At 35.9% G+C, this 12437-nt stretch overlaps 1 protein-coding gene across 1 annotated transcript in view; it reads left to right on the plus strand.

Annotated features, from left to right (window-relative positions):
- Nucleotides 1-12437, plus strand: part of LOC103388990 (diacylglycerol kinase beta-like) — a 24482-nt gene that overhangs the window by 1720 nt on the left and 10325 nt on the right. The window contains exons 2-5 of the mRNA XM_025061557.1: nucleotides 2196-2281; nucleotides 4003-4092; nucleotides 4229-4389; nucleotides 11666-11730. Of these exons, the coding sequence (XP_024917325.1) occupies nucleotides 2196-2281; nucleotides 4003-4092; nucleotides 4229-4389; nucleotides 11666-11730 (402 nt within the window). The remainder of the gene's footprint in view (nucleotides 1-2195; nucleotides 2282-4002; nucleotides 4093-4228; nucleotides 4390-11665; nucleotides 11731-12437) is intronic.

The following is a 12437-nucleotide window of genomic DNA, read 5'->3' on the forward strand; positions in this document are numbered from 1 at the left end:
GTGTGTGTGTGTGTGTATATATATATATTTATTCATATACATATATGTATATATATGTGTATATATGTATATATGTGTATATATGTATATATATGTATATACATACATGTGTATATATGTATATATATTTATATATGTATACATACATACATATATATAATAATTTATCATTTATATTTCTAGTCCTAGCTGTATCGTTGATCTGTTCCTCTCCATTTACTTTCTGGCTGTTCTTAAGGTACCTTTGGGGTATTCCTGGTACTTCGACTGAGCTAATCTTGACAGGATTATCCAGTAGATCTCTGTGAAACTTCAATCTACATCTATGATACCTTCACATGTCTACAGTCACCCCAAGTCTCATCTTCTGACGTTCCTCCAGACCAAGGGTTTATACATACATTATATGTTGGGCTACTGAATTACTCTATGTAGCTTTATGGCAAAATATCATTCAATTCTTACAGTACAGGATCACTATTAAACTCTAGAGAATTATTTTTACCTTTTTTTTATTTTTTTATTTTTTCTTGCTCATAATCCAACAGCACTTCCTTTGCGATCTACTGGTAGATCTCCATCTACTTATTAGTCACTGTGCTTTGGTTGATAACAGGTAGAATCTGATGTCGTCTATCATTCTGTTATCGAGAGAATTTAACTATTAATTACCTCCTGTCTTATTATAAGACATTTCTCATCTAACTTTAAGTGATTTTTACATAAGCAGTAACATCACGTTTTCGGTGCTCTGCTTGTTCCTTGTAAGCACACACACACACATAACAGCATGCATCATTAGAGCAAGGTGAACGGTCATCGTCGGACACTGCAGCCGCACACACTGCTGCCAATTAGCTGCTTCTCTAACAGGATTACGGCAAATGAAGTGTTTGTTTCTTGGTATTTGAATGTGGTCAAAGTTGTCTTTCATGTCGGCGGCTGTCTGTTTGGACCCTAATGTGGTTTCTGCTCCCAGTCGGAGAGTAATTGAGCCGATCATTTAGCTCTCCATACGAGGCTCATTCAGTTAGCTGCTCTGTTATTGTGAAGGAACGGAAGACGTCGGCCTGAACATTGCCTGTCCTGATCCAATTAGGCCTGGACCAGGCAGGAGAGACTGTCCCAGCTGCATGTGTTAGTTTGTCTTATTATCAATGAAGCAGAGCCAGGTTTCTGGAGCATTTTAATAAAAAAAAAAAAAAAAAAGCAAATGATGAGCACAATGGAAATGGAAAGCACAGAGAGAGAACGCTGCCTTACCTTCTTGGAGTCTTCGATGAACTGAGCATTTCTATATGCAGCGACAGAAAGTGCCAAAAGTTTATTGGACCATTAACATGTGTGTAAATGTAACAGGTTTACGTCATTTACCTGATAGAAAAAAAAAAACGATGTACACACTCCTTGAATATTTTCCACCGACCCACACCAGTGTCTAGTGGACAGACACTTTGGGGACCTTACGCTCAAATAAAAAAACAAAAATGTTTTTTTTCTAACATTATTATTTAATGTTTATTTTGAAATCCAGTTGCGGGCCAGATTAGACGGTTAAGCGGGCTGGATCGAGCCTGCGGCCACCCGTTGATTATCACTGGTCTATTGCTTTTGCTTTTGATCAGATTTCATCCGATTTTCAAGACATAAAATCACAGAATAATGTAACTAAAGATTTGTGGACTGTGGTGAAAACGAATTGCAGACTTTTTAAACAGGCTTTAATGGAGGACAGTTTCTAATGATTTTTTTTTGTTGTTGGTTAAAGACAGACTAAAGGTGAAACTTTATGATGTAATGTGGTGATAGTGTAATGACACTATCACCACATTACCTCACATGTAAAGTCATGTAAATATATCATTTCTGCATTCTCATTAATATTGTTACAGGTTTGTTTTGTCTTTTGAGGTACATTTTTTTTTTATAAAATATTTGGGTTTTTTTTTTAAAAAAGTCAAAGTTCTTGATGAACTGAAAACAATCAGTTTACACACGTGTCTCAAACCTGTTGTTTGTAGATTATTTAACTATGTGGGTTTTTTTAAAAATCTTTTTTAAATTCAATCTATAAAATTTTCACAATTATTTGCCAAAAGGAATATTTGAGGGTATGCAGTATATTCATTATCTTTATACTGTATATCGAGGATTCTTATAATTAATCGAAAAACTTTTGATTCACTTTGATTCAGGCTGAACTTCTTCAGAGATGTCCCCAATTTCAGAGTGTTGGCCTGTGGAGGTGATGGCACTGTTGGCTGGATTCTGGATTTTATAGGTACCAAAAAAGTTTAAGGTGCTTGTTTCATCTTGTGACATGTTATTTTTAATTTTTTTTTTTTTTAGCAGAATTACCAGCGTATTAAAATGGAAATTACAAAGAGCCCCCAAAAGGGAATAAGCAGTAGATAATGCTGGTTAATGGATGTTACGTGTGTGCAAAAACAAGTTAATATTTAAAGTAAGCCAAATTAAAATTTAAGGTAGGTTAGAATAAACAAATACTTTCAAAATTTTGCAGGCATTGTTTAAATTTAGCCCAGACTGATGATTTACTGGAGATAAGCCCAAAGCGATGGAAATGGCCAAAACGGTAGACCCAGCCGCAAGACATTAGCCAAACAAGCTAAATAGTGCTAAAAAGCAAATGTTGCAAAAGTTAGACAACAACCCCTTTAATAAGGTCAAATATTTTGTTAACACATTTGTTAACAGTGGGCTAGAAAGCTAAATATTATACAGAAAATAGTAGCAAAAAATTAGCTGAACAAAGCTGCAGGAGCTCGAAAGCCTCAAGAAAACTAAAAGTTTGCTCTGAAATCCCTTAGGTTAGAAAAAAAAAAGCTATAAGTACTCGGCTGAAAAGTCCGCCTCAAACCCAGCTTTGGTTGAAAAAGTAAATTACACAGCCTGTGAAATTTAATAAACATGTCATAATTTAAAGACTCTATTACTTTTTTGGTTTTTATTTTTTGGTAAAATTGCATTCGTTTTTTTTTTTTTATTAGTTTTTCGGAGTGGACCGCAGCGCTGTTGTTCAGACAGAAATTGTAAAGTGTATCCCTCGCTCCGTTCCTGTATAAACACTTTCATTACGTGGTAGCCTGCGTATTTTTGGGAGGTGGTAAAATAGGATGATTACGTGTGGGAGAAAACAACATATTAGTAGCCATCATTTGACGGCCGAAGGAGAAAGGGGGAAAAAAATCCCCTGGAACCTTCTCTCTGCTCCTAAAGATGTGCTACTTGTTTGGCTTCTCATAAATTGCCTCAATTTTTTATCAATCAGAACAAGAGAAATATAATAACCATCAGGCAAAAATGTGTCTCCTGAAATAGTCTGGACCGACTGCCCGCTCATTCTCACCTGTACTTTCTATAAGTGAGTGCTGCAAAAAATGAATTTGGTTCTTTCTGGACAAGTCTTTCACAGACTTTGGTTTTGTCACATTGTTTTTGACAAAATGTACGTTCATCAAACATTTTTTAAATGACATCAAGAGACCATTTTACCTACACTTTAATTTCATAAATAAAACCTATATTTGTTAATTCAAAATAGCTAATTTTATATAGATATTGTATATAGAATTGGGTACGGGGGAAGTACTAGGGTAGAAAATGCTAGATGGGTAATATTCTAATAAAAAAAGTAAAAAATTAAAATTTTCAAAAATTAAACGTTTTACTGTAAAAAAATGTACTTTTTTAAAGTAAAAATTTTAAAAAGTATAAAAAAATATAAAATATTTTTTTTATTAAAAAATTTAAATTTTTTTTACAGGCAGACATTTCTGATTAATAACAGCTTACATTGATAAATTCAAATCTGAGAGACTCTTCAGTATTTTTTTTTATTTTGTTTTTAGTAAATTATATCTTAAAATATAAAATAACACCATAAAGGTAGTGATTAACCAGCATCAGTTTTTAGCTGAAATAGATCAAATATGCATGCGTTTTAGATTTTAATATTTTTTATTTTATTGTTTGATTCAGACAAAGCCAACCTGGAAAGGAACCCGCCTGTGTGTATACTGCCTCTGGGAACAGGAAACGACCTGGCGAGATGTCTGCGATGGGGCGGAGGTACTGACAGTCAAAAACGACACAACATGATTTGTTTATTTTGATCCTGGATAGGTGAACAAGTCAAAAGTGATAACATGTGATTGTATGCATGAGGTGATGTCTTTTTTAGACTTGGTGGGTTTTTTTTAAATAGGTTACGAGGGGGAGAGCCTGCTAAAGATTCTGCGGGACATTGAGAACAGCTCTGAGGTGATGCTGGACCGCTGGAAGATTGATGTCACACCCACGGACAAGGAGGAGCGAGGAGACGTCGTGCCTTACAGCATCATCAACAACTACTTCTCCATCGGAGTGGTGAGTGAGTGAGAAAGTAACCTGCTGCATGTTGCTGAATGACAGACTATTTATTTGACGCTTGAGGTCAGGGGTGTCAAACATAAGGCCCGCGGGCCAAAACCGGCCCACAAGTAAAAGTACTGCTACTTCAACAATATTACTTGAGTAGAAGTAAAAAATAGTAATTTAAATAATTACTTAAGTAAGAGTAAAAAAGTACTTGGTGAAAAAACTACTCCAGTACTGAGTAAGTGTTGAGTAACAGCTGATTTGTTTTTTAATGAGCTTTTAATCATATTACAGAGAGGAGAGTTTATCCAATAAAATAAAAAAAATCAATTAAATATCTTAAAATAAAATAATCTTGAGGTAAATTTAAGTACTTTAATAAAAAATAAAAATCAATGAAATATAGTACATAAAAATTAAATATTAACAAAATAACTTAAAATATATACTATATAGTATATATAGTATAGTAATTTAAAACTACTCCTAAAAGTATTTTATATTTAAACAAATACTCAAGTAAATGTAACTCATTACTACCCACCACTGCACAAAACTTGCAAAACAAAATATAGGGACTTGAACAATGAACATCAAGCATTTCTGCATTCTCTAAACGAAACCAATGATTTTCTTCTTCATATTTAAACTTGAACATCAAGCATTTTTGCATTCTCTAAATGAAACCAATGATTTTCTTCTTCATATTTCTTGCATAAAACACACACTTTTGCAGCATTTATTTCAAATCAAAAGATAAACTTTAACTGTAAAAAAAAAAAAAAAAAAAAAACCAACCAAGAAGGAAAGATGTATTTGTGACAACTTCCTCCTGTTGGTGCTCAGCAGTAAACACGCAGATCACCTCCATCACTCTGCTCAATCACAGTGTTAACAAGGGTTGTCAGCTAATATCCTCTAACCTGGTCATTAGCAGCAGAGGGCTTTGAGGTGTTATTCAACTAACATTTGTGAGACCATGCATCACTTTACATCCTCGCCACGGTCCCTACCAATCCCACAACTCTCTCCTCGGCAAATGTCAATTACCATATTTCCCCCTGACATTTTCCAGTAATGGCTAACATGAGCCATGTAAAATCAGTGTCATTATGCCAGAGATGGACCGCAGGAGTGGCGATGGGAGTTACAGACGCAACATCCAGCTGTGTTTATTGACCATACGCCTGGAGCTAGAGTGCATCTCAATAAAGGCCTAACCAAAGTGTGATCAAAACAAAAAAAAAAAGAAGGAAATGATTAGGCTAGATGCTGTGGGAGCTGTAAAGGTTTATTTTTATTATGATTTTATCTTTAATAACAGCCTGTCGGTTTATTGATGGAGACAGTGTTTAGTGGGTCAGTCCAAAGTCACTGCAGTTTCTGAAGCTACAGTATGTGATGTCCCAAGAATTACAAAATACTGTTGGTTAATTTGAGTTGTTTTCTTAATGTATTTAGTAATATTTTTTTTTTTGCATTTTCCTCAATGGAAAAAGTCAACTTGGATTTTAAGATTTGATGTAAAAAAGTGACCACTCATGGCGTGGACTTCATGAGCAAAGATCAGTTGGCGCTCACTGCTCTTAGTCGGTGCGAGTGATGCAAGTGACCCTGAGTAAAAATACCTGGGGTAGTGTTGGTATTTGACAACCGTCTGTCAAAGTCTGTGTGGTCAAACTCTGAACTGAAGCATCGGATTTGGTCGGTTCTGTCTCGCGGATGTGAGAAAACGAACACTAGAGGTCTCTGTTCCAAACTTCTTTGACTCGGTTTTGAAAGAGCGCACTTTTTTCTATAACAGCGTCACTGCTGTTGTTGTTTCCCTCCTGCTGTGGCTCTGGTGCCTGCTTTTTTTTTAAAGTTGAAAAAAGTCCAGCCCACAACTTTAAACAAAGTCAAATTTGTTCAAACTCATACATAAGTCCTTCTGTCTCCTGTTGTTTGGAGGCTAAGAACCCATCAAATGAAGTTGTTTGTCTATTGATTAGACCTTGAGGTCTGTGTGAATTCAAGTGTGACATTATTATTATTACTATTGTTGTTGCTGTCATTTGAATGTGCCTTTGTATTGAATGGATTAACCAAAAAAAAAAAACACAGTGAAGATTATGCGATAATTCGAGCTGATAATGAGATGAGAGATTATGCAGATAGAGAGAAGATCATTTCTGTGACGGCTGTTCAAACAGCAACGTCTACTGATTAGGTTATAAAGATTTTTGGCCTTTTTTGTTTTGCTGTTCTTTGGCAAAAATACATTTAAATATATGTATAATATATTTGTCAGTGTATTTATGTGGTTCCGCTACACTATGGAACCACATGCTATCTTAGTAGTAGCAGCAGTTTTCTGTTGACTTACCTGTTGTTATTTAGTTCCTCACACTAGTTTGTATGGAGAACAGTTTTTGGCTCACTATTTTATTTATTTATTTATTTATTGTGCTATTTTTAGCTGCTTTCAACAGTATTTTTGGATAACCCAAATCTAAAAGATTTTTTTTAATTATTATTTTTTGTATAACCTTAACCTCCAATGAATGTATGCTAACTCTTAGCGACATTAAAAATGTTTCTCTTTCAGGCATCATTGTAAACTGTTTAGGGAACACTAATTTAAAGGGCACATACACAAAATTGTTGATTTTAGGCTTTTAGTTTTTTTTTTTTTTCTAATGCAGCCTAGGCCTAATATTTAGGGTTAAATTCTTTTGTTAATTTCAATCCCTCCCAGGACAGGTCATTTATCTTTTTTTTCCTAAATATTCCTTGAACCTAAAATCATCTTCCACGGCCCTGCTTTGAACGGAAAATTAATGACATCATCCCTTTGGGAGGATGTGGAAGTGACGTGAAGTGTAATGATCTCAATCAGAGCCAGGGGTGAGAGACAGAACTAATCAGTGAGAATCACTGCAGTCAGTCACTCAGTTGCTCTAATGACACCCCCACTGTCCACCCCCATGTCGCTCCTGTCAAAGCCATTACTCTACAACAGGCTGGTGGAAGGCTTGTCAAAAGGCTGCCGTCCATTTGTAATCGCTGGAAACTTTGAGCTATGAGGAGACATGGGTTGTGCCCTGTATCATTTTGGTGCCAGGTTTTGAACAGTGGTAATTACTGGAGGACACCAAATGGGAGAGGAGAGTCTGTAAGTGAGATTAAGATGGAGATTTGTCAGATGTCTCTCAGAGACACCTATTATATGTGTTCAAATGAATGGCAGCTTTTTTAATGTTTACATTTTTTAAACTTTTGGCTGAGAAATATAGTAGCTTGAAGTAAGACAAAACTGGTAAATTATTAGTATTATTATTTGCATTTTTCTTGACAAGAGAATTCTTACTGCGTGTATATTCAAATATATCATTAGGTAACACAGAAATAACACAAGCCAAAGTTGATCATTTAGCAAAGGCAGCTAAAAGTTAGCCTAAAAGCCGCATAATCGTGTACAAATGTTACAGGAAAAAGCAAAAAGTTTTGTTATAATCAAAGATTAAGATAGAAAAAACTCAAGTTTTGTTATAATCAAAGATTAAGATTCCACCAACTCCATATCCACCACACAAAACAGCTCATTGGTTTTCGATGAACTGCTAAACGCTAGTCGGATTTGGCAAAACAAATGCCAAATACAGAAGTCGGTCCATATGTAGCTAAAACATTAGCCCGTAGCTAAAAATGAAAACATAAAATCAAATACCGAATCAATTCAAATGAATAATATTATCCTTATAGGAACAGATGGTATGTCCAAAGTTAGCCAATCAAATCACTTAAATCACCAACATAACGGTAGGCCTGATGGAAGGCCTTGGCTCTGGCCTTGGGGCTGAAGTCCTTCAACCTGGCAACACATCAGGCTGAAATGTGATTGGACAAAATTGTGAATATAGTGACAAATGAATGATTGAATGATTGATGCAATGTTCATTAAATATAAAAAAAAACAAGTCACTAAATCTGGTACTGTTTAGGCCAGCAGAGTAGTTCTTGCTGGCCTTGACAGTACACCTCTGGCATTCAGTAATTCAAAAAAAAAATTATCCATATTAATGTCATCAATGTTCATCATCAGGCCTTTGAAGTCCTTAAAAGCAGCATCACTGTCAGAGTCAAAAACCCAAGCGGGAGTTGTTTTTAATCCTTGTTTACTTCTGCAGGATCCACAAAAAGCTATTGTAGAGATCTCAAACAGAAGAGTCCAAACCAAAGGGGAGACAAGCCTTCGCGGCTTTGACTCTCTAGTCTGCAGCTTTTGTCCTGTTTGTAAAGAGAAAACCCCGAGAAGGTTCTCTCAGATACTTCCATCATCCTCCTCGCCTCTCCGTCTTCAATTACTGTAGAGACGGAGGCCAGTCTTGCCTCAGGGATCTTCCCACAACCCTTATGGTTGATGCTTACATCAAGAGAAGCCGCATTGATTTCTCCTCCCCGTCTCTGTCTTATCTCCTCCTAGCAGGGGGTCGTCCCTGAAGCTGCTGTTGAAAACAAAGCAGGTCAGAAACAGGTGGAGAACACGAACAATCCCACACCTGTCACTGCGCCCAAGTTTACATCAACATTCAGGAGATGGTTTTTTCTTAGCTGAGCAGTTTTACCGTCGGCTAGCCAGAGTTTTTCTGCCTTGAACGTGGATTTAAGAAAATTTAATTTTGATACGATACCGATTGCTTTTATGGAGTACCGATATCAATACCTGATGATGATCTGTGATTTTTTTTTTGAACTCAATAGAACATATGAATCAGAAAACCTGATGATGATCTGTGATTTTTTTTTTTTTTAACTCAATAGAACATATGAATCAGAAAAAAATACATTATTAGCCTAAACTGTTTAATCGCTACCAGTAGGGGGCAAAGACATCTAGTGGACTTGAGTCACTGCTATCTTCTGGTCAGTGGTCGTGTGTGTGTGTGTATTAGCATTAGCATGCACCAAGAATAGATTACAAGCAAGAAATACACTGTCTAATCCAGTCTAAAGTAAGAAAAAATAAGTTTGAAAAAAAAAACCAAAACCCATAAATAGCTAACGGTAAGACAAAAGCTACTAATGGAGTTAGCAAATATTTTAAAAGTAAAATCTAAAAAAAGCCATTGCCAACTTGTCATTACAGCAGTAACTGATAATAGTTGCTGTTACAGTGAAACTTTGCCTTCTTACAGTATAATTAGGGGAAGTTACACTGTTTTCATCAGAGCCAGCTCTTAGCCACAGGTTTCTGCGCTGGTGGTGTAGGTGTCGGTGGAGGGGAAAGAAGGAGGGCGGTGGTGTAAATGGTGAGCCAACCAGCGGGGCAGTCGAGGTGCGCACACAGACGGAATTGAGAAATGAATGAAGTGAGGGCGAGTGTAAAGGAAACTAAACTTCTAAAAGTGGAAATACAGATATTTTTTTTTACTACTTAAATAAGGGGCGTGAGTGTTTATGTTAAATATAAATTATGCCCATTCACATTAGGTCACTAAACAAATAAAGTAGCCGTCATCTCTACGCTGCTCTTACTTGTTCTCTGTCTTGAACAGAAAACACTTCCATAGATTTAACCGTTTGATAATTTAGAAAAGTATCCATTATTTTTTCACTGCAAAAAGTGTACTTTTATTTTAATTATTATTATTATTGTTGTTGTTGTTATTATCATTATTATTATTATTTGTGTTGTTATTATTATTATTAAGTATTGTTATTATTATGGAGTGTTGTACATATATTTAACATTCCATTTTATTATAAATACATGTCATTTTCTAGTTTAATTAACTGTTATTTTTTCTAATTTTTTTCTAAATTATTTTATCTAAAATAATGGTTGCAGAGGTTTCCGGTGACAAGTTGTTTTTACAATGCTGCGAAGTAACTAATAACTAATTAAGGCAGAGATCATGTTAATGATAAATGGAAGAAAACAAATCTTTTTATGTCAGCCGAAACTGATACTAATGATAATTCCTTCATCAGAACAAGAATCTCTTAATGACAAAAAAACAAAAACAAAATGAGACTATTACAAAGTACACAAAGGTCGGATCCTTCAGGCTGCACATCTTTAACTACTATTAATAAAGCTGGCTGCCTGGGTTCACACTGTGTGGTGTCTGGATCACAGTGATACCAGACCGAGGTAGTGTTAGGATCCTGGGTCGCCATCACCATCACCATTAGTGACATTATGTGTAACATTATCCTTAGCGCCACCGTGACAGGTGGTGCTAAGGTGATGAGGCTGTGGGTTAGAGTCCAGATGAAACCAGGCAGAGATTTAAAAACACCTTTAAAAAACACCAAACCAAAACACAAGAGTAAAGAGCAGATGTGGGGAGAGCCAGGTGACTGTTTCCAGAGTGTTCCAGCTGCCTGTAGGTGAGTCTGGAGTTGTGATTAGTCACAGTGCCTCTTCATTAATTAGCTCGTGTGGAGACGTCGTGCTGTTCATCAAGGATCTATCTGTCGATAACCCTCAGCGTCACCCGTCCTCGAACCCACTCGGGTAAAAAGAAAATGTCAAAACAGTTGAAACGGTGCTAAAAATGAATTGACAACATTTCAAGGAGATTATATAAAAAGAACATCTTGAATAGTGAACAGTGATCAAAACCAAGTACAGAGGAACGTCGAGATACCAACATAATCTGTTCTAAGACCGAGCTCGTAACTTGAATCGTTTTTTCGTTTAGTGCTAATAACAATGGAAAAAAATTGAATAATTTTTTTCCCATAAGAAATAATGAGAAATTTGTTTTAGTGCTAATAACAATGGAAAAAACATGTTTTTAATTGCTATAGAGACATACACACAAAAAATGATAGTATATAAGGATCAATGTGATCTAAAATAAAATGTTGATTTTAATTATGAGTTCTGACTTTCGAGACAGACGATACAGTAGAGGCTGATGGAGGAGGAGGAGGGTGAGAGGAAGAGAGTTGGCCTGTACGTAGACACTTGATTACATAGCGTACTGTACACTTGCACTTGGTAACGTACATAAATTTAGAATTAACTTAACAATAAGTATTTGTTTATTTTTTATTTTTTCGATTAGTATTCTTCCCTTAGCAGGCACCAGGCTCATATTTATCGACCATTTCATGCTTTATTTCCATGGTCATCGTGCGTTTCTTCTTCTAAAAGCTTATAATTAGCTAAAATTGAATTATCTTAATATTTTCTTCTTCTTTTTTTTTTTTTAGAAAAACACAAATCCTAATATCTTAACACAGTCCTTGTTCCGTCTTAACTAAATACATGTGTTTGATGTTCTCTCCTCAGGATGCTTCCATAGCACATCGTTTCCATGTGATGAGGGAGAAACACCCGGAGAAGTTTAACAGCAGGTAAGTCTGGAAAACAAATCTCATCATAATCTACACAGCAAGTATTTTCTACTTTGTACACATTGGTAAAATATTGAGCTTCGATCAAATCATGCGAAACATTTTTTTTTCTTAAGACAGAATCTAAGAACACATCTGGTCTTCTCTGTGTTTATCTATATATTTTTTTAACCTAATCTTTAACCTACACATTTCCTTTTCCAATGCGAGAAAAGATGCTTCATCCTCTCTGTGTCCTATGTTCTGATCTGGAGGAGTTGCTTTCACCTTTTCCAGAGGAGCAAACGTGTCCTCCTCTGTATGTTTCCATCAATATTTAACGTATGCACCGCAGCCAGGGGAGTCATTGAGAGTCTAATTGAATTTGCTTGGTGTCTGTTGACAGTGGATCAGTCACACTGATGACACACAGCCTCCTAATAATAATAATAATCCCATTTCTACACATTAGCATCATTTACTCTGGACCTCTGAGCAACATTCAGTCCAGAACAACAGTGCTGCAGCCGAGGATACAGATGTGGACTGAGACAGAGGTCAGAGGTCAGGGACGGGGACAGACAAACGTACGGCAAAATGGAGGGATAGATGAAAATATGTATGTATGGATGGATGGATGGATGATATATAGATGGATGGATGGATAGATGGATGATATATAGATGGATGGATGGATAGATGGATGATATATAGATGGATGGATGGAT

The sequence above is a fragment of the Cynoglossus semilaevis genome, chromosome 13 (assembly GCF_000523025.1).
Source record: "Cynoglossus semilaevis isolate Cse_v1.0 chromosome 13, Cse_v1.0, whole genome shotgun sequence".
NCBI lineage: Eukaryota > Metazoa > Chordata > Actinopteri > Pleuronectiformes > Cynoglossidae > Cynoglossus > Cynoglossus semilaevis.